At 43.7% G+C, this 22930-nt stretch overlaps 1 protein-coding gene across 1 annotated transcript in view; it reads right to left on the bottom strand.

Moving 5' to 3' along the window:
* The window catches only part of COL9A1 (collagen type IX alpha 1 chain), a 163119-nt gene that overhangs the window by 78073 nt on the left and 62116 nt on the right, over positions 1–22930 (bottom strand). Inside the window, exons 2-5 of the mRNA XM_046639779.1 lie at positions 5925–5998; positions 2859–2932; positions 1605–1682; positions 1335–1467 (exon numbers count right to left, since the gene is read on the bottom strand). Coding sequence (XP_046495735.1) covers positions 1335–1467; positions 1605–1682; positions 2859–2932; positions 5925–5998 — 359 coding nt within the window. The remainder of the gene's footprint in view (positions 1–1334; positions 1468–1604; positions 1683–2858; positions 2933–5924; positions 5999–22930) is intronic.

Below are 22930 nucleotides of genomic sequence, written 5' to 3'. Positions count from 1 at the left end.
CCAGATTGTACCTTAAATTATAGAAGAGAAAATTATGTCAGCATTGGAAGTCTTGCGTCATGTTTAATTATTTTATTAAAGAAAAAATGAAAGGTTTTTAAAGATTATTTAAGAACACAACTAGGACTTCTGTACGTGAAAAGAAAATATAAGCAAAAAAAACTTCAACAGCTGTTATCACACCTTTAGTCTTTCCAAGTGAAGGGTTTTTAGGGTTGGTACCGAATAGGGGTCAGAAGCGCAGCCTCTGAAGCCATTCTACCTACGCTTCAGTCCTCCCAGCGCCTCCCAACCCTGTGACCCTGTGCAAGTCACTTCCACTTTCCGGCCTCAGAGTCCTCCTCTATAAAACATGGATGATAACGTCCCCACCACAGTAGTATGATGAGGATGAGATGTAATGTTAATTAGTAAACTTATAAAAAGAGCTTATATAGTGCACTATTATTGTTTTATAAAATACAGTATGTTCAAAACATGAATTCCTATCTGCAGTCTGGCACTATATCAGAATATTCTAATTTGACCAATTACTTTCCTATTTAATCATTATTTATCTTTACACCTTAATTTCTATCAATGTCCTAATTTTTTTGTTCATCTACCAAAGAAATCTTAATTCTATTTTCTTTGCAGTGCACTAAAATATACGGTAACCATAATAATCACATATCAGGTGTTTAGGTGATATAAAATTGAAACCCTGGAGCTGGTTCATAACAGCATGACTCGACCCTTGCATGTGCACTAAAGCACCTCAGTTGCAAATAACCTAAGGAGTAAAAGCCTTAGTTCCAAAGAAAGATAAATGAAGTGGAGAATTTTTTAAATTATCACCACTGCCGTTGTTTCTGTTATCATTATTCTAGTTTTACTTTTGTTCGTTTCCTGCCAGGAGCCCAAGCACTGGATGTGTGGTTCCATTTCAGCACCAAGAAGCTTGAACAGCTCCATTGTGAGCCTTCTAGCCACTCCGTGGTTCCTTGGTAAATTTATGCTTAACCTCTGGCGCATTTCACAGAGGGTCCTTTCAGTCAAAACCAGACAAATTATAGAAAAACAGAGAGCAAAGTAATAAGAACATGTCTTGAATCAATATATAATGGTCTCAGTGATTTTTTTTCCTGGAATGGAAAGTAAATTACATACTGAAAACATGAGGAGCATTCACATATTCAGGCACTAAAGATAGATAGGTAAATACATTCCTTCATCTTTAAACAAAATCGTGATCCAAGAAACAGTGAGCATGAGAAGATTTTCTAACATTGGGTATCTTTTCATTTTTTAAGATACATTCGAGGCACGGAATTAGGTAGAAGTTTTTACGTTACCTCGTTGGAATCCTGAAGTCTACATTATTTCCCAGTTTGTAAGCCACTTGTAATGCAGTTGATCCCACGATCCTCTGGATCGCTCTACTGGATGCTGCTTTATCAACCTGGAACTGAGAAATCAGGTCAAACCCTACAGAAAGGGAACACAAAATAAAAAGTTCACAGTGAGATTGGTTTTTCCCCTGTCCACAACCTTCCCCAATAAAAGAATGTATCAGCTGGGTTTGTAGAAAGCAGGCATTTTCCATATGATACACTGCTACTCACCTGGTAAATCATCTTGGCCAATCCTGACCTTTGGACAGAGTTCATTTTCACCATTAGAATTTGAATTGACAGGGAACCCTGCAAAAGAGAGAGAGTGTCATCCTACCTCATCTCCTACAGGGATCGCGGGGACATTTCAATAAGAAGAGCTGAGCAACCATTTAGAGTACAGTATTACACCAAACTGCTTGCTTTTAAGTCGTGTATTTGGCTTTAACTCTATGACTTTATGATTATAATTCACTCATCTTCGACTCATCTTGGAAGTAAGGCAAGGCACAAATAATTTGTGCCCAGGAAACATTCCTTTGGGGGAAGTTAGGAATTTTTTCCTTTTGGAACCAGAGCTGCACAATGTTCTGAATGGCACAGTGTCAGAAGTCTGCTTGGAAAACTTCTGGTGGTTTGGGCTAGAAAATATTCCTTAGACACCACAAGTTTTAGAATTCCTAAGAGAATCCAGAGCCAGCCTTGAGCCAGTTCAGTGGGACTTCTGGAGATTGGCGTTCTTAGGAATCTGTGTCAAATACAGAAGGGGTTCGGGGGACTCTTGGGATTCACTCACCCTAAGTAAAATATAAAGGATGCTTTTAATTTAATAAGTTTATTCCAAGAGATCAAATAAGGATCCCAACTAGACTATGGCTAGCATCCTAAAATGGGGAAGAGTAACGAGAAGAAGAAAAGAATCCTGAGGAATTCAACCCTCAACTCGATGAGAAATTATGGAATGAAATTGGGTGCTCCTTGCACAAGTGAAAAGTTGTAGGAAGGGAACATTTCTTCACCACCACAGAAGGCTTCTTGTAACAGTCCAACTCCAGCGCCCTGCTGAGACTCACCTGCCCGCAGAGACTTCCTAGACCTCAGGAAAAGCATTTCCTAGTTACAAAGCTTTCGCCCAGCATCCCAGTACATCGAACAAACTCTTTACACCTCCCCTGACCCCATATTATTGGCTTCTGTGCATCCATCCATCCATCCATGCAACTCTACCCATCACCACCTGAACCAGGTGGGCACTGTGCTAGGCACTGGAGCACACACACTGTCTTTCCAGCCAACTCTGATCACAGCCAGGACTTCTTCTCCGTACCCAGCATTCATCACATAGGGTGCACCTGCGGCCAAAGAGGATGGAAGAGGAGGGTGTGAAGGACCACGGGGGCCTCTGCACCCTCACTCAGCCACAGCCCTGCCTGGTCCTTTCTGGGAAGAAGTCATACTTCACAATCGAGAAACTGTAGCCCTTACTTGGGCGACGCTTGACAGCCGCACGTGCCCGGGGACCCAGGAAACTGCATACAAAGAAGAAAACCGGAAGTTTCCTGAAGAGGAGAAAAGAAAAATGACTCAAACAGGAGTCCCTCCAGACAGGGACAACTTTAATATTTTTAAATGTGGTAAACCTAATTGATGCAGGTGATCAAATCTCAGAATAGTCTATTTTTTCCATTTTGACTTTGAAATCTTCTTGAGAGATTTAACGAATTCTCACGCTTTCAGCTCCCACTCTAAAACAATCATGAGATTGTTGCTTCTCTATCTCACATTCTCTGTATCTACCTATCACTGTGTCTGTACCTATGTCCTTGTCTCTGTTTTCTTCCATCTTCATTTTTCTGCTTCTCCATTTCAGGCGATGTCTCTTTCTCCCCCTTTCTCTGTCTCTGTCTCTCAAGCTTGCTCTTTCCTGTCTCCCTCTCTCATCTGTCTCTCTCTCCCTCTCTGTGTCTCTTCTCTCACCTCTCCCCTCACCTCCTCATCCTATCACCTCTGCAAAAACACAGACTCTGGGTTCTGAGCGCCCCCAGCCAGTCTTCCCGCCACTCCTTCCAGTGTCAAGGTCTTACCAGAAGTTCTTCATTCTCCAAATCTGTTTTCTTTTGTTGCCAACAGACCCAACAAAGAAGGGGTTGTAGGGGAGTCAGTGCCCCCCCAAGACCCCTTCACTGCCACCCCAGGACTGATGAGTTCTGGGCCCAGCCTTGGTCCTTCTGGCCCCTGTGAGGGCTAAAAGCAAAGGGAGTGAACCAGAGGCATCTGGTGACACTTTAACCGAAGCAGAGGGAAGGGTGGGGAGAGGTGGCCCTGCAAGTCCAGGCCTTCCAGGGGCGTGTCCTCAAAGCCAACGAGGTTACACCGAAGGAGGGACTAGCAGAGGGAAGTTTGCTGAAAGGAAAAAAAAAATCAGGATGTGGAGAAATTCACCGCGAAAGCCCAGGCTGGCTGCTATAGGAGCACAGAGGAAGCTTTGAGAACGGCTATAGGAGCACAGAGGAAGCTTTGAGAGGACTGAGGTGACAAGGGGCTCTCTGGGCGGCAGAGACGTGGGACTCGCGGAGCCTCCGGGCCCAGCCAGCCTAGGTTTGAATCCTCACTTGTTCTGAAGCTTGCTAGCTGTGTGTCCTTGGGCAAATTAAAATCTGCCTGTAACTCAGTTGCCTTAACTGCAGAACGGGTTGAAAATAGTTATTTTAAACAATTGTTTTGAGAATTAAACAAGATAGCAAAGCGGAGAGTCTGTGCCTGGCTCAGGAGAATAGCCGTTACTCCCCTCGTTATCCTCTCTACAGCCAACACTCACTACGTGCCCTCGGTTGAAAATGCTGGAGGACGAGTGGCATATGATTACAACACTATAAAATAAGACTAAAATCGCTGCTGTTCTGTAGATGAGAAACCTGAGGCTCAGAAAACGAAGTGATTTGTAACTTGTCCACATTTGCACAGATAATTGCTCATGTTAGCTCTCTACCTCGTGGCTGGAAATCTTATAAAATGTAAAATCAAGCTCCCTAGCTCTTCTTTCTTCATAAACTCTATAATTACCAGAGCCAAGTGGAATAGCCTTGGCAAAAAGCAGTATATTATTCTCCATAAGCAGGTCGAGAGCAAGCTAGGGGCATAGACTTGCAGAAAGAGACTTTGCCAGCCCCATGTCCCACCTACCCACCCGCCCTCCCTCCAGAACCTAAGCAGAGAGAGAAAGCCCCCACCCCACCCACCCCGGATGGGCTGCTCCTGGCCCCATCTTGGGGGACATGAGTGTCCAGTCTGAGAACACGGACCTTCAGGATCTTTTTTTTTAAAGGTTGTATTTTTCCTTTTTCTCCCCAAAGCGCCCCTGGTACATAGTTGTATATTCTTAGTTGTGGGTCTTTCTAGTTGTGGCATATGGGACGCCGCCTCAGCATGGCTTGATGAGTGGTGCCACATCCGCACCCAGGATCTGAACCGATGAAACCCTGGGCCACCATAGTGGAGCGTGTGAACTTAACCCCTCAGCCACCGGGCCGGCCTCTAGAAGATCCAACAGTTTTAAGTCATGGTATCTAGGGTAAAGCAGTTTTGCTCCTCTGAAATTTCTTTAATTTTAAAATTAATTTTTTATTTAATTATAAAATAAATTATTCTTTCTTATTTTTTGATTGTTTCTTAAAAATAAAAAAAAATCCTTTCTTCTGCCTCCCTCGGCTGGCTGGAGAGTTTCCCCTGATGAGCTGTGACCCGGGTGAACCTGGGCGTCCAGACCGTCTGCTGGTCACTCCTTTTCTACTCAAGACCAGTCTCCCCCTGGCATGGGGTCATCCAATTCCCTACATCACCAGGGATCTGCAAGGCCCTGTCATTCTTCCATCTCTCGAAATTACGATTCCCTAGGGCAGCCGTTTTGGCTGAGTCACAGAATTACACAATCACAGCCAGGCTGTGCTTGTGAGTGGACCAGGGCTTATTTAAGTGGAGCCGTCTATTAGCCCAAACAACTGAACCTTTAACAACGGGATTCAGAGAAGAAACCGTGCAGCTGGGTCCTCCCTGCCACCCTGAAACCAAGCAGGGTGAGCCAGCCCCAGCCCCGCAGGGCAAGGGCGTTGCCAGAGGGGCCCCTCTCCTGAAGCTCCCTGGGCAATGTGGACCCTCTCCTACTACTTACTCTGGGAAGAAAGAAGAGAGGCCGATTTTCCTACACAGTTAGGTGGTTTAGAGATCTCACCTCTGCTTTTGCCCCCTCTCCCTCCCACTTTAAAGAACCCTCTAGAGCTGGCATCTGAAGGCAAGTGAGGGGGGCCTTTTAGGAAAAGATAAAAGGATAGCAAAGAAAATAGGTTTGCTTGTAAGTGGTTTGGCTTCTTTCCAGCTGGTGAGTTTTATTTAAGATGGTGAAGAGCAGGTAACAGCTCTATTAAGAGAAAACGCAAATCCAGAGAAAACAAGATATTTTTATTACACACATATTTATATATAAATTTCATTTATATATACATATATTTCAGGACATTTTTCCTCTTCTTTCCACCCCCGCTTTCTATTACTCACATTTCCTCACAGGACCTCAGACTCTCACTGGTAGCCGGGCGGACCCCTACGGTCCTGGCCGGGCCAGGCCACACCTGGAACCACGGGCACATGAGCTTTCTCAGCGTTCACGCTGTTCCCTCACTTCACCTCACCATCTGCTCCTAAAAACCGTGAGGAAATGAAACCTGTCGGCCGTATCGGATTGTAAATGCGCTCAGACAGCTTGAAGTTTAAAATGGTCCGTGTTATGAATAGACCTATTTTATACAGAATAATTATGCTCTCATCCTCTTTACTCCCTCCCTCCCCCCAACACTGCTCTATATGGCATCCACACAGACTTATCTTTCCCTTTCCTTAAATCTAGAATTTTGTTTGCTTATAGTTGAAATCAGAGAACATCATCACAAATAATCATCTTTCTTGATCATCTGCTTTCTTACATTTGTTTACTCAATCAACAAACATTTACTGAATAACTGTATGGATGAATTACTGTGAGGAGTTGAGGAGACAGAAAGCATGAGTGCCCACAGCCTTGCCCTGGGGAAGCTCACAGCCCAGCAGGGAAATCCAGTATGAAAACAACGGCATTTGGTGAGCGAAAGGGGCTGTAGCTTCAAGAGAACGAGGATGAGCTCAGTTCAGGGGCATCGGGAAGTTTTTTATAGAGCAGGTGCAATCTTAAAGGATGAATAGGAGCCTGCCAAGGGAACAAGTGGATATGGTGCCCTTTGGGCAGAGGAAACAGCAGGCACCATGACAAAAAGGTAGAAGAGAATATTTCAGGAAGCACGAGTTTAGTTCAGGAACGTTTTCACTGGGTCAATAGTTATTGGTGACCCTTCTACCGGGAGCCCTGAACTGATGTCAGCATGGAGACAGGACAGAGAAAGACCAGGTCCCTGCCACGCTGGTGGGGAGAGCGATACCAGATACATTTGCCAGAACAAATAAGATAATTTCAATTGGAACTGTTACTAAAAAATACAAAGGAGGGCAATGTGTGCTAGAGAAAGGCAGGGGTAGGTTTGGAGGCTGATCCAGACGGAGGGGTCAGGGAGCTCCTCTGAGGCGGTACCTGTTGACTAGACCCCGGCAAGAATGAAGAGGAAAGACCAACCGGCAGGGTCGACCACAAAAGGGGTGGGGCCAGCAGAACTACCTGGCTTTGAGCTTGAGCTCCTGAGTAGATGGTGATGTTGTTTCCTGAAACAATAAATGGAAGGACCTTGAGGGAGGATCTTGAAACCCGTGAAAGAGTTTGGACTTTATTCTGGCTGTTATGGGAACTGGGTGAAGGGGCTGAGGGCGCGGAGGACTTCTCTAGAAGTGTCTTCAGAAAGGTGCGTGTGAAGTTGCTGGAGAGATGGAGCGACTGGATTTGATCAATACAGATACGTACACAAAACACAGTTTCAGAAGACAACACTTACCCACTTGAAGGTGGTGCTCTCTACTTTCTGTTTTGTTCTATTTCGTTTTTTAGTGATGGTGACCATCTCAATAACTTGATTTCAGGACCAGCTAATGGGTTGCAACCCATGATTTTAAAAACATTGGATTAAAATGCAGTAGGTTCTAGAAATGCCAAGAGGTATATTTTCTCTTGCTTCCTGATACGGGGCACAACGGTTGGGAGGCCCCATAAAACTCACAGAATAGTGGGGCAAGTTCCTTGGTTTTAACACAACTATATTCTTTAGAAAATATTCTTTTTAAGTGAAGTTGCCATAAACTTGTGTTAATTAAACATGGCATGACTCTCATATTTATAGATTTTATAGATTAAAACAAAGAGGCACTTTAAAAATTAGCTTTGTAATAATATGGAGTTTTAAGCTTTCTTCTGTCTATCTTACCTTTAGAAATAAAAGACCCAAAGTTCCTAGTGACACATATCAGTGTGAGGATGCTGCAAATTAGCCACAGCTCGAGCCAGAAATTTATCCCGGAGATCTCCGGCTGGGAGGCTGATTAACAGAGAGCTGCTAAATCTAGGACACCCCCAGTTTTGCATTGGGTTCAGTTTTACTGCAAAGACATTTCAGCAAAATCAAAGCTCTATTTTGAATCTGCTTATTTTGGTCCTATACTTGTAATTGTAGCCTAATCGTATAAAGCAAGCAAATAGAGCCCATGACAGTAGCCATTTCTCTCTGGAATCACTCACAAACAAATGTGTTCACACCACAGACCATTAATAGAAGAATGTGTATTTAAGATAAACCCCATCCCCAGGCTTTTCAGTGCATCACTTTTGCTTCTCCTAAAATGTGGGCATTTCCATTTCCCCACGGAAGAGAGGAATCCATTCCCCTGCACAGAAACCAGGAGCTTCCAGGAGCTGCCACCGGGAGCGCTGCTTCGTGGGTGAGCGTCAGTTTGCAGCAGCCCCTGGTGTCCTGGGCCTCCCCTTCTTCTGATTAACCTCGTGTGACCCCTCAGCCTGCTTCTCCCATCCTGGAAGGACGTCTTCTCTGTCAGTGCTTCCCACACTGCGTCAGAATCATCTGAACGACTTGTTAAAAACGTCACTGGACTCCAGCCCCAGAGTCTGATTCAGGAGATCCCGGCGGGTCTGAGAACTCACCTTTCCAACAAGCCCCCAGGCGACACTGGGCTGCTGGTCCAGCGAGAACCATGGCTCACAAAGCTCACGTTTTCTACTCCGTTAGGCTCCCCCTCCTTTGTTAGAACAGATACTGACCTTCAGAGTGTACGTGTTCAGTTAAGTATTTGCTGCATAAATTTTTTAAATAATTATTAGCTGAACACATAAGACCCACTGGGAACTTTTGTGCTCATGAAAAAATTGTACTAATTTCCTTACTAGACATGTATCAAGAAATTTACTCAGCAGAATGAAGTACAGAAACCCAAGTCTTCTCTCTGCGCTATGCTCATTTATCAAGCAAGAAATCTAAAGTGTGTTCCTGAATTCCATGTTACCCTTTACCATTAAAACATAGAGGCCAGCCCCAGTGGCCTAGTGGTTAAGTTTGGCACACTCCACTTTGGCAGTCCAGGTTCAGATCCTGGGCTCAGAACTTCACCACTCGCCTGTCAGCAGCCATGCTGTGGTGGCAGCTCGCTTTAAAAAAAAGGAAGATTGACAACAGACGTTAGCTCAGGGCAAATCTTCCTCAGCAAAAAAACACATAGATAGAGATCTGTAATTCTGAAATCACTCTTTCTGTTTTATGAAAGAACCCTTAAATAAGCATTGTTTATGTTGCATCCTGTGAAATTTTATGCGCATTCACTAGCTTTCACACTCTGCGAAAATGTTTGTCTGCACTAGGTGGCAGTGTAATCCTGAAATTCGAAACCTAAGCTAAGGAGTCAGACTAGAATTTGATTTCCGGATAATTTTGATTTTAAGCAAATATTCCATTCTTGGTTATTTTCCATATTCCTTATGCAATATTGAAGCATCATAATTGATTCCATTTTAGGGTTGTTCTCAGGATAAATGTGCAAACACAACGCACTCTGATTGTTCATGAAAGTCTATTGAAGAAAAAAGACACAAAATGAACGACTAAATTTACCCCTCCCCGGTAGGTGAGCCATTCCCTCTGTCCTCCCAGGCCCCCGCGCATTTTAGCCTTCTAACTAAACGGAGAAATCCCCCAGGTTAGGAGTGTGGGCTCTCCAGACTGCTTAGGTTCAAATCTCAGCACCATCACTTTCTAGCCAGGAGACCCCAGAGAGGTAATTGACCTCCCTGTGACTCAGTTTCCTCATCTGTAAACATGAATAATAAAGGTAGCCATGTTATAGGCATACGTCAAGAATTAAAATGAATGCTTAAAATAGAGCTTAAAATGGTGCCTGGAGCACAATGAAGTTCAGCGACACATTTTTTCGCTATAATGCTGCGCTCTCCCGTACTTAACTTTCCCACTCTGCCCCATTCTGCGGCAGGAAGTGGTGGCTCATTCAGATCTCCTTAGGGGTGAAGAAGGTCGCTGTGCTAGAGGCGGGAAACCCTTAGGCAACATACAGCTAGTGGGAAAACCCACTTGCAGCTGTGGAGGCAAGCCAATCGGAAGCCCGCTCCTGCGCCCACACTCACATCTCTGGTCATTTGCTACTCGCACGATTCTTCCTCCCGCAAAGCTGCCCTTAACAAGCCCTTGACGCTCACCTCACCCACAATCATACCTTCTCTTTCACGATGCTCTGTGGTTCTTCAAGAACGTTTATCATCACCATCCCATTTGTACCTCATGACAGTCCAACAAGGTAGATGTGACCATCAGTTCTCCTGGTGAAGGAGCTTAGAGGAAGAGGCAGGAGGGCCGCATGAGTTCACGGTGACTTGGTGACGGAAGAGGCCTCCCAGGTTGTTGACTGAGGCTTGAACAGACACAAGATCAGGTGACTCCACTAATCACTGTGGAACAAGCAAGCACTGTGAACAAGATGCTTACAAATACATGGATATAAAACCGGCTTCTTCATTTTAGAAATAATATGGGAACATTACAGAAAAGTAGAAATATAGACGTAGAAAAAAGGAATCACTCAGTGGGACAACTCGCTGTGAACGTTTTAGGATGTTTTCTTCAGTCCATTTCTACGCACAAGCTGTGGTCACACTCGGCACAGTTTTACAACTTCCGTGATAGACATCACTCAGAGGACTTGCGCATTTTCTTTCAGAAAACTTAAATGCAATCATCCAGCACGCATGGAATGGACCGCAGACCCCGGGAGGAAGAACTCTGCCTTGGAGTCAAGGCTACAGCTTTTAATTCTGACTGCTGTAACCTCGAAAGAGAAAACAACTGTAGAGAAAGAAACATCTGAGTAAGTGGGGGAGGCTCTTCCAGCAGCTTGTGGTTTTTGAAAGACGTCCTTGTTCTCACCCAAAGCCCTGTGGGGCTGTGAACTCACAGCCACCGACTGACCACAGAGCAGAGAGGCGTGTGTGGACATTCCAGAGGCACCAAAGTGCAGCCCCAGGGGAGTCCTGCCTGCCACCACTCCTGCACTTCAAACATCCCTGAAACCACAGTTAACGCCAGGAATGGCAGTCGCAGCGACCCGTGGGCAGGTGAGAGAGACCCTGTGTTCTTCAGGACTGAAGGCAGAGCCTCGACAGGCCACAAGGGCCCCACCATTACAGCACCCAGGGGTCCCAGGCAGCGAGCAGTCCAGGGTGGACCAGCAAGGGTGCAAAAGTGGACAGGGAGTGCCAGGATGGTGACGGAAGCTCAGGACCAGGACTGCTGCCATCATCCCCATCTGTCATGGCCAACGGCTCCACCAGGGTTTCTGGGACCTTTTCTAGAAGTGCGATATAAGAAGGAGATGGGAGAGGCCCACTCCTCCACCATGCCAAGAACTGTGCTTCCTACTTAAAGAAGTTATGCCCTTTAATCCTCATGACTGTTATTATTGCCATTTTACAGTTGAGGAAAGTGAGGCTCAAAGACGTTAGATAACTCACTAAGAGAAACTCCTTAGTGACAGGCCAAACTAAGCTTGGATTTATCTGACACCAAAGCCAATGTTCTTCCCATAATTATCGTTTCTGAGTACACACACACACACAATGCAGGATGTGCTTAAGTACATTTTCCATTTCACTGTGCATCTAATCCTTCATTATTATTTTCTTTTCTTCTTAAACTACCAAGCTGAAGAACTCCTGAAAGAGTATTTATCTGGAGAATACAAAAACACTAATTTGGAAAGATGCATGCACCCCTATATGTTCACTGCAGCATTATTCACAGTAGCCAAGATATGGAAACAACTTAAGTGTGCATTGATGAAGTAATGAATAAAGAAGATGTGGTGTGTATATGTGTGTGATGGAATACTATGCAGCCATGAAAAGAATGAAATCTTGTCATTTGCAGCAACATGGATGGAGCTTGAGGGTATTATGCTAAATGAAATAACTCAGAAGAAGAAAGACAAACCCCACATGATTTCACTCATATGTGGAATCTAAAAAAAAAATGAAAAAACAAACAAACAAAACAGAAACAAACTCATAGATACAGAGTACAGATCAGTGGTTACCAGAAGGGAAGGGGGTTGAAGGGGTGGGCAGAAGGGATGAAGGGAGTCAATTATAGGGTGATAGATGATAGCTAGATTTTTGGAGGTGATCACTTTGCAGTGCATACAGATGTTGAATTATAATATCATACACCTGAAACTTATATAATTAAAAAAAGAGAGAGTTGATAAGATTTTCCCGTTGTACTGGTCACTGACTTGGTGCCCTAATTGAGCGAGCTGTGGCCAAAGGTTTACCTTACTGGAGCTTTGCTAAAAGCTACAAAGAGTGGTAGGAAAGGTCTTTTATATATTTTCCTGTGGTTCTATCCATATCAAAATTTGTCTCAGGTTCTAAACTCCCGCAAGTTAGAGACCTCAAGGATTTATAATCCCTCCCACACTTTCTCACCGGCTGCAGTCATCACATTGTATGTCTCTCAGTAGCCAAACTTCAACCAACGCCATATTTAGAGCACAGTGCTGGGCACTAAGGAAATTTTCAGAGCCAAGTGATGCCTATCTGCTCCCAAAGACGGACACAACGTATGCACACACACATACCCACACCCCAAAACTGTGAAGCACACTTTGGCCTAAAAGGACCCCCAAAGAAAATAAGTAGAACCATAAACAAGCATTCTGGAGACAGAAAGGCAGAGAAACTGGTATTGTCCAGGAGGATTCAAAAGCATTTCACAGAGCAAGTGACATTTGACCTTGACTTTGAGGAATGAATGGTATTTTCCAAGCAGAGAAGGGCAGAAAGGGTTACAAGGCAGTTGGAACAATGAGCAAAACCTCAGAGGCGTGAAAATGCACGGAGTGTGTTTGATGATGTTAAGACACAACTTAGCTTTGTGAAAACATTATTTGTGTGTCACAGGTAACCTAGGGCTTGAGCACATTAGTGTCATTAAACTGTGTTTGGCAAATAAATAAATAAAGGGTCTGACAATGTTTGAGACTATCTTATATTCGGCTGCCTACCGCATAAATGTTCTGTCACTGAAAAATGAATCTGCAATCCATTTGCTATAGTGGAAAACGTAGAAATAAGGGTTTCAGTTGTGGAGTGGCACAGTTCTAGTAGAACATTTTTGTTGTCTGCAAAGGGTTCTCAGTTTGGGGATTCCGTCAAGACACAGGAACACCAGGTGCCCTGAGGCCAGCAGCAAGGGAAGAGAGGCAAGAGGTCTTTATACTGCCACTGACGTTATGATTTATTTCTTCCATTAATACTAATAAGAGGCTACTAAGCTTGACTAAAGTGAGCTGCTAGGAAGGGTCGATGGCATCAGCAGCTGGCAATGCCTTCATTTCCTTGGGGGAAAGCTGATCGGTAAATAAAGATACACATTACTTAAAAAAATAGAGGTCCAAGAGAATCCTGGGTACATACTCAGTGATGGCTTCAGGCTACAAGAATGAAGGCACAGAGCCAAGAGTGGGAGACGTGTTGTGTGCAGGGGAGAGATTTGCAATGGAAGTTGCTCTGAATGGTGAGATGAGCTCTCCAGAGGAGCTCAGAAGGGAGGCAGAAAGAGGCAGAGTGTATCTGGAGAAACTCAAATGGGAATCGGCATGCCCGTGGTGTATTTCCTAAAACCCATTCAGTCAAGCGGAACAAAATAGTAAAGAAGCAATAAAGAATAAATGACCTAGAATTATCGGCCTCAACAAGGACAACTCGCTACACGGGGTTGCCTTCAGAAGCTGATGTAGAGAAACTGCAGCCCCGCAGGCTTTCAGCACTGTAGATGTTCTTCTAAGCTCTCTTATCTGAGAGGACACCATGGAAAGCCAGAAAATGTTAATACTGTAAACTGTTATTATAAGAATCATAGGAGTAACAAGTAGAACTCTGTCTCTTGTACAATATTGGGAAATGACATTTGGCTACAGATTTGTACCATAATAAAGTTGTCCACAAATACACACTATAAACACAGAAGGCAAGAAATAAATAACTTCAGTGTTATATCTGGAGGCTAAATAAGAGACCCTTGACGTGTTCTTGTGAGCAGCTATTTAAAAAGAAAAAATCCACCAAGTTAGGTGACCCTCGTTGGATTATAAATAACCTTAAAAAGGCTTTTTTAAAGAAATTGAAAGATTATAAAAAGCCTCGGGGTTTTGCTGTGTTGCCTACAGAGCCCACCACATTCATTCCTGTTGCTCTGTGACCAGAGTTACACCGGAGACAAATTCAACTATAATTTGCATAGTTGCGATTCATGTGTTTCCTTTAAAAAGTTAAGGTTTCGCTTTCTGCCAGACCTAAGTACCGCTGAGAAATAGCGATGCCAGTTTTAATATAAAATATTATATAAATTATATATAATATTTTAATATAAAATATTATATTTAATATAAAATGTAACCTTTCTCTTCATGTGCTACATCTTCCAAAACACCATTCGTCTCTCACCTACCACACTGCGCGCCCCACCCAGGGCACACTTCCAAGGCCTTCTTCAGCAAGCACCCCTTCCTCGAAGTCCCCCGTCCCTCCAGCCAGATGGTCTCCATTCTCCTCACTCATAGGAAAAGTCATTTAATGAAATGACGTGACATTCCGTTTCACAGGCAGAAGAGTATAGTAGAGAAAGCAGGAGCATCTAAGATTGGAAGACCTGGACTCGAGCTCTTCCTCGGTCCCCCACCGTGTGTCCTGTCGGTAGTCCTGTAACATCACTGAAACAGCTTCCTTTTCTGCCAAACGGGGATGTCCCTTGGAGGCTCACTCTGAGACTCAGTGAGCTAATCCACGTGCAAAGCACAAAGTGCTTTTATTTCAGAAGTATTTAGGGAGCACCCCTTATATGCAGGACCCAGGTTTGAAAAAAGCCGAGTAATCAAAATTGAAGAAGGCAAATTATCAACTCAAAAGACCTTAAAATACAGTAGAGGAGTGAAGACAAATACTTTAGTAATTAAAACACACGGTGGTAAATAGTAAGTGCCTTGAGTAACACCTTAGGACTTCAACTCAACTTGACAAATATTCATGAAACAGGCTTTTGAGATACAAAATAAACATTATGGGTCACTGTCACCTGTCTGGGGAGAAGGTCAGACGCACAGCAACAATGTCAATACAAGGTAGATGATGATAAACACTATAACAGGTCTGGGTGGATAAACAGACAAGAAGACTCAGGCCCAGATGCTCAAGGATCGAGCTTGACAGGTGTCAGAGCTTAGGATCCGTTTCCAAAGACTGTTATTTTTATTTCCAGAAGATGTGAAAAGGACCAGATCTGGCATCAGATTGACCAACCCTGTAAGGCAGATGGATGCTGGGAAGAAGTGGAGATTCAGCTGAGCTGAGAAAGCACCCCAGTGAGAGACTGGGGGTGGATTATGTTTCTGCACGGCTGCAGCGGAGAGCTAACCACAGTGGAAGAGAAGAGACGAGCGTCAGTGGAGGTCAGGAGACAAGAGAGGGAGAAGCCAAGGCAGCCGTTGGAGGACAACAGGATTTAGCAAAAGCTTGTTTGTTTATTTGTTTGTCTTAAAATCATTTTTAAAAATAACAATTGTGTGGTGTTTATTACATGCTGGTGCTGTTCTAAGCATTTGACCTATATTGAGTCATCTGATCACGCGGCCACTGTGAGGGTGGGCAAGGCCATCCCCGCTGCGGCAATGCGGGGACAGAGGGTGGAGGGCGGCCCACGTTTGAGGGCAAGGAGCCAGTGCAGAACTCGACAGAGGAAGAGCTCAGGGATGAGACCACCAGTGTTTTCCTCATTACATTTTTCTTTAACTCCTAACTTCTCTACAATAGGCATTATCATCTTTATAATCAGGAAATTAAACAACAGGAAAACAGGCAATCACTTTGGTGATTTATATTGTCTTTAAATCATTCTATATTTCTTCTACGTAAAAATAAGCTTTCCAATAAGACAGTTAGCTCCCTTAGAGTAGGAGGGGTGCCTTATTTCTCCTTTCCCCTCACCATCCAGCACCTGGGTGTGTTTGTGTGTGTGTGTGTGTGTGCACGCGCGCGTGTGTCTTTTAAAGGGAATAAAATTAAACCAAACCAAACCCAGGACCTCGTCAGTATTGCCCCAAGTTTAGCTTTCCGTGTACTGACTCCCCTATATTATTGTCTTTTTCCTTTTCTTCTCTCCCCTTTCCGTTATCCTGTCTCCCCCACCACTACTTACAGACCTTAGAAAATAGAGATGCTCCTCTGGGCCAGCCAGACGGCGGATTGCTCTGCTGATGGCGCTCAATTTTCCCGCATTGGGATTCTCAGCCTTTCCCCTGCAGCGGGCCTGGTATCCAGGTAATCATTTGAGCATACTGTCATTTTTGTTTCCTTGCCATTTTCACAGGCTAAGGTGAGTTATACATTATATTGTAGTCTTCTACATTCAATCTTAAAGTAATTTAGCTTTCCTTCAAATTGTAGGTTTTTAACGTCGTTTGCTTGGCGGTGGTGGTGTGATTGCTGCTGTTGTTTATTTAGGGAAGAGAAAGCAAAAGCGGCTCTTTTTCCATATTTTTGTGTTCCCTCCTTTTTCCTCCTTCCCGATTGGCAAACCCGTCCCTGAAGTTCATGTTTCTCTTCATTCCTACGAGAACCGTCCCGTAGGTCCTCACTACCATACGTTAAAAGTTCAAGGAAGGAAGGCTACATGCGCGGTTTCTGTTCACGAGAACACCCGCTCTGAGTCCCATCGCCAGCCCAGGAGGGCTTCGTCTGGGAAGAAGACAGTCCCACGGGAAGAGGACATAAGCGTCGGGCCTGTCTGCATACGGTGGACCTCGGGCTGACCTGCATTGTGCACACTCACTAAAGAAGGACATGTTATAGGTGTGCACCTCCCTGGAAGCACGGGGAAGAGGGGTTCCAAGAGGAGAGTGGAAAGAGAACCCCCTCAAATAGAATGTGAGTTCTCCGCTCAGTGTGATTCTCTCAAAGCTGCCACACCATGCCTGACATTCTGGGACTACTTGTCCTCTGAATTTTTGGATCCGTAAGACACATTACAGCTGTTAGAAAGAGCCTCTTAGAATCACGTGGGGATCTTCCTAAAAATTCAGATGCTCAGATCCACCCACAGAGATTCAGATTTAATTGGTCTTGTATGGACCCCTGCCTGGGCCTCAGTATTTCTTAATTTCCTCCTCCACCCCACCCTCCCAACCTCTACCCCCACCTTCAGCGAGTCTAAGGAGCAGCCAGGTTGAGGACCAGCGGTATAGAGCCAGTTCCCAAACCTAAAAACTTCAGGGGTGGCTGAACACATATGCATCCTCACTGGATCTTGGAATACACTCTAGATCCAGTTTCTTTTTAATTGAGATGAAGATTGTATCTGAGGTTAAAAGAGAATCAAACCTATTTACCAAATTATGTCTTCTTTTCCTACAAACAGGCGCACAAATATTAAACTAAAACAGCACTCCCTGGGCTTCTCACGGGCCCAACCAAGCAGCCTGACCTAGTTATCTTTACACCAGCTGCATGTGGCATCACTCAACTTGCCCAGGAGGCAGCAAAGTCATCTGGGAGGGAAAATTATCCTTACACGCTAATAAGACTGAGCCAAGAAAGCAAAAGAAGCATATTCTGTTGAAAATAATTAGGACAAGACATAGCACTTCAAAGAAATCTCTACTCAAAGAGATTGTATGACTCTGGCCTTGAACAGCAGGATACGTGGGGAGCCTTGGGATACAGAAAGCCGTTCCTTGCTTCAAGTCCTAGTTTCCAAGTATGTAAGAGATCAATGCATAGGTCATCTAAACATAGTATGTTCATGTTTAAAATAACGAAACCTTTCACCTGTCAATTATTATTGAAAACTGAAGAATCACGTCCCAATTTAGAGGCATCAACCGAGATAAATCATGCTTCAAAGTTGTAATTACGCGCTCGCTGCATCAGTGGTCTCTACTCAATTGCTTGGCCGTGTTTGCAGTTACTTTTAATTCCTGGTTGGTTTAATTTTCAGGGTAGGCAACTAGATTGAGACCCTTTCCTCAAAGTGCAAGAACTGTTTTCCTGCAATACAAGCAGGGCAGTGAGACACAATTCTCGTGACACTCAGTTTGAGTGGTGCTTTGTCTTATAAAACCTCCAGGCTGAGGTTCATGTCTCACAAACACACACACATTGTCTTTGCAGAGAGTCCACATTTCATTCTAACATACAGACAAGCCATCTAGGAGGACTGGCTCATCCCGGCTCGCCCAGGATTTCCCCAGTTTTAGCCCTGAAAGTCTGGTGTGCTGGGAGCCACCCCAGGCCCAAGGAAACAGGGATGGTTGGTTACCCTACAAACACCCAGAATCAGAGTCCAGTCTGAGTAGACTTCGAGCTGTTGGACCCGTCCTTCAGGCCAGGTGTGCTTTCCTGCCCATGGGAAGCAATACGTGCAGAAGAAAACGGATTGATGCAACCTGCCAGGATGTAAGAGCTACTACCGTGCTTTGTATGTAACATCTGCAACCCTCCCAACGACTGTGCAGGATAATTACCATTGTCCCAATATTATAATACAAAGAAATCGAGGCTCTGATAAATCAAGCAACCTTTCCAAGACCCCCCTGGTAGTGAGGGGTAGAGCTGAGGTCCAGGCCTAGGCCTGTCTGACTTCAAAGCCTGCGCTCAGTCTATTTTACTCTCTGCCTCTTGCATTCTGGAATCCATCAACCATAATAAATTTTAAGAGACCCACACAGAGCAGATTTTATAAGAGTTAAAGCAAAACTAAGCAATAAAATACAGCGGAAGAATGGAATAACAAACAAAATATCAGAATCTATATGAATTCAATCAAATACAGGGCATAAAAAAAGACAACCAGCAGCTAATTGATGGATTAAAATTGCCCAAAGTCAAATGCGTGAGATTCTTTATAACATCCTCCCATGTATTCAAATAAAATAGTTATGGCCTTAGGCAGAAAGAATTTTCTATTCATATGCATGAAATAATTTCTTCCTAATTATTTCTCCTTGGAGTGAATAATAATGTCAAGCGTAAATATGATTTGTTGCTTAAATTTTTGCATTTTGATTTATCCTATATGCTTACAAAGAAAAACAGGATCATAAAGCTGTTATTTAAGAACTGTCTAAAAGAAGCAAGAAACTCTTGATTTATAATTTAAATCTTAACTCTGCGGATTTGTTCTCAGCATATATTTAAATCTAAGTTAAATCAGCACATATTTTTGGACTACCGTAATTGCAAGGATATTCCTAAAGCAATTCATGTCTGCAGCTTTTTACTTGAGATTCCTGTATACTCCTAATTTCTCTCTACGCGTCAGTCCTATTATCTGTCCCCTCCTGCTGGATCTTTGGGAAAGTGCCTGTCAAAGGAGATTTCCTTCCAGTAGCTACGAGTGGAGAAAAGAAATTGACTTCCTTCAGTGTTACTAAGAGTGAGTCTTGACGATGCGTGACAGCTAATGGCAGGGTCCCCAGGTGAATCTCTTAGTAGAAGAGCACACAGGCAGACTGGTGCTGACCTTTAACTGATTGTTTTTTAAATGCCTGCTCTTACGTCATGCCATCTTAGTGTTGTTCAACAACTTAAAAAAGTTTTAAATACTCTTAAATGTGGCCAGACGATCAGAATTACAAGTGGCAGAATCAACAATCAACCCTAAAATTGTCAGGGTCTCAATTGTTTCCAAAGTCCAATATTGTGGTTTACCAACACTACTGACATCTTCCAGAGCAGTTTAATAAAATGTCTTTAGGATATCATTTCCATCCATTTCTAGGATATGTTTTTCTCAGAGAAGTTCTGGACATAGCATATTTCAGAGCTGTAAAGATATTTTACTGAGGAAAACCTGGATAGCCTTTATGCTGGCATGGAAACGAGAGTTCACCGTTATGTTATACTCTATCAGAAATGGATCAAGTGTTCCTGGGCAGCTTTTACCAACTGGCCATGGTAGAGTGTGTGGATGTAACTTTGCCTCTGCAGATTATTCTCTAAGAGACGTGCAGAAGTTCCTGGTGGCAAGGATGACTTCCTTTGAACTTATTCGTCATTAAATGGACTCTGCTATTGCTGAATTTTGGGGCCTCAAAATTCATATGTTGAAATTCTAATCTCCAGTGTGTTAGAGTTCAGAGGTGGGGCCTTTGGAAGGTGATTAAGTCAGGAGGGTGGAGCCCTCAGGAACGAGATTAGCGCCCTTCTAAGAGAGACCCCAGAGAGCTCTCTTGTCTCTTCCGTCATGTGAGGACACAGCAAGAAGACAATCGTCTATGAACCAGGAATAGGGCTCTCACCAGACACCAAGTCTGCAGTGCCTGGATCTTGGCCTTCCCAGCCTCTCGAACTGTAGGAATGCATTTCTGCTGTTTGTAAGCCACTTAGTCTATGCTGATTTTTATAGCAGCCCAAACCGACTGCGACAGGCTGTCACAGCACGTATGCTTGGATCCGTGGGCGTGAAGAGTCAGAGCGGGGAACTCCTCACCCAGCTGCTAAGAAACATAAGGAATCAGGAGTAGGAGAAAGGGCGTGGCTACTTTTACTTTAAATTAGGTACTATACGGATTTAGCATCATCTAACAGCATTGCCAGATCTTTTAAAAAATCTTTATAACTGCTTCCTCTGCACTAGCAAAGGAAAAAAATGGAAGAGAATGACCTGAAAGAAAAGCAAAACAAATTTTATAACTGTAATGCCTGCAAGCTCCTGAGAGTCTGGGTGGTTGCACTGCATTTTTTTTATTGGCTGCTAAATACGCAGATGTTTTCCTTCTTTAGTTATATTCTACCTCATTAGCAGCGGGAAAAGCAACACGCAAACTTGACTTTATTCTCGGTACTCAAGAAGAACAGATGGACATTTTGAATAGTGATACAAACTGAGCCATAAAAACAGAAAAACCTCTAAAATAGTTAAATAGTGCTTTTGCTTAAAAATTCAATTCAAAGGATTAGAGCTCTGTGCTGTTTCTAACTACAAATTCAGTGCAAGTCACCAGACACACATGATTAGAAATTATAGGTCATGTCTCCATTGACCTATGCTCTGCTCTTTTCCACACCAATCATTATATATTAGCAAGACAAGACTGGGCACAAATGGACATGTTAATTGCCAGTGCCATTAGAATTCCCATACTTCTGTAGTGTGAATGAAATTGCAAATTAAAACCACTAATTTGTGTATTTTTAAAAAGGTCCCATCATTACATAGGAACTTGAATGTGAAGAGAACAGAAATAACTCTCAAGCTAGTTGTTGAGAAGGGAAGTCATCTTTTACAGTTTCCATTTGGTAGAAATTTTTACACACATCTTTTTTTCCCCTAGAAACTTAGACATTGTGTGAAGCTGTAATGGCGCGAGGTAGGTGAGGAGGTGATCTGGAACAATCCTGGCTCAAGTGTTTTGGAATTCTCAGCAATAAGAAGTCAAAACCAGGTGGAAAGAGTCACAAAACCATCTTAGACCTGCTAACAGCAAAATGTAAGTCACATCTGTTTCTTTTGCTGAGGAAGATTCGCCTTGAGCTAACATGTGTTGTCGATCTCCCTCTTTTTGCTTGAGGAAGATTTGCCCCGAGCTAACGTCTGTACCAATTTCCTCTGTTTTGTATGTGAATTGCCACCACAGCACAGTCACTGACAAGTGCTGTAGGTCTGCGCCCGGGAACTGAACCCAGGCTCCACTGAAGTGGAGCATGCTGAACTTAACCACTAGGCCACGGGGCCTGCCCCCCACATCTATATTTTTGATCCTCTGCAAGAGTACAAAACAAGAAATAGTTTTAGAATTAATAATTTTTTCCTTTCACATTATAATTAAAATTCTAATATTTCCCAGTTGTGACATAAATATCTTCTCCATATCCTGCATATTAGTTGGGTCATAACAATCTCCTAAGAGGAGCTCATCAAACACAATGTCACACCCAGGCAAGCCATACAATATGTACTGAATGGCAGGTCACAGCAGCCAAATCTAAGGAAGAGGGGGAAACGCAAATCCAATTCAAGGTAGGTGTCAGTGTCCACGTGAGATAATAGAGGCCACTAGTGATAAAAATTAAGCAATCTAAACAAAATGACAAAATTATTATATAGTGCTTCTGCATAAATACAACCATGACAAAAAGATTAAAACTAGATGCTATTGGTAAACACAAAATCCAGTGCAAGTCAACACATATGGGTAACTACAGATTCTCTCTTTCCACCGTTTACACTAGAGATATTGGGAAACAGGGCGGCAAGAGATTCCAGGATCCTAGTCAAAACAGTCACAGGCTCTTCTCACCCTTGCACCTCCCGACAGTGAGGACAGCATAAGGAAGCTGAGGCCCAGGGTTTATGGATGCATCGGGTAATAACAGTATCTTTTACAGTATTTCTGGGCTCAAGCTGAGGAAGATGAAGATCATTGCCAAACCATAGTGACTGTTGAAGACTGTGAGGGGCTCAGAATTTTACCCTACTTGCAAGCTAACAAGATAGGCTCCCACAGATTCAGAGGTGGTGGCAGAAGACAAAAGATTCCTGGGTCAGAGACAAAGGACAGTTAGCTGTAGCCAGAGTATGAGCATTTGTGCTGGTTCCCTGGGCCCCGGTTCCCACAGGGTGATGTGAAGAAGGCCAGGTAACACCTGCACGTGTAGTGGGGCGTGTTGCGGAGAACTTAGGAAACCCAAATCTTTCCCAACGGCCAGTAAGCCTGTCAGACCTTATCCTGGAGGGAGACGTATTCATTACACCGAAGCATAAATGAACCCGACCCTTACTCCAGATAGAGACGCCGTCTCTGTCTTCCAAGGCTGTTCACTATACCATCATCCTTGAGAATATAATCTGGAATAAAGAGAGTCAATGCCTCTGCTCATAAGATGTATAGAAATTTAAGAGACTCATGGAGAATTATTTCTCAACACTGGCCAGGACCTAAAACTCCACACTAGATAAAGCTCATGGTCCTTTCCTTAAAGACCTCCACTTGCAGCTTAGCACAGCACAGCACTACCCTCCTCA

This window comes from Equus quagga, chromosome 15, assembly GCF_021613505.1.
Source record: "Equus quagga isolate Etosha38 chromosome 15, UCLA_HA_Equagga_1.0, whole genome shotgun sequence".
Taxonomy (NCBI): Eukaryota; Metazoa; Chordata; class Mammalia; order Perissodactyla; family Equidae; genus Equus; species Equus quagga.
The sequence above is the reverse complement of the archived record's forward strand: the minus strand, read 5'-3'. Positions and strand labels throughout refer to the sequence as shown.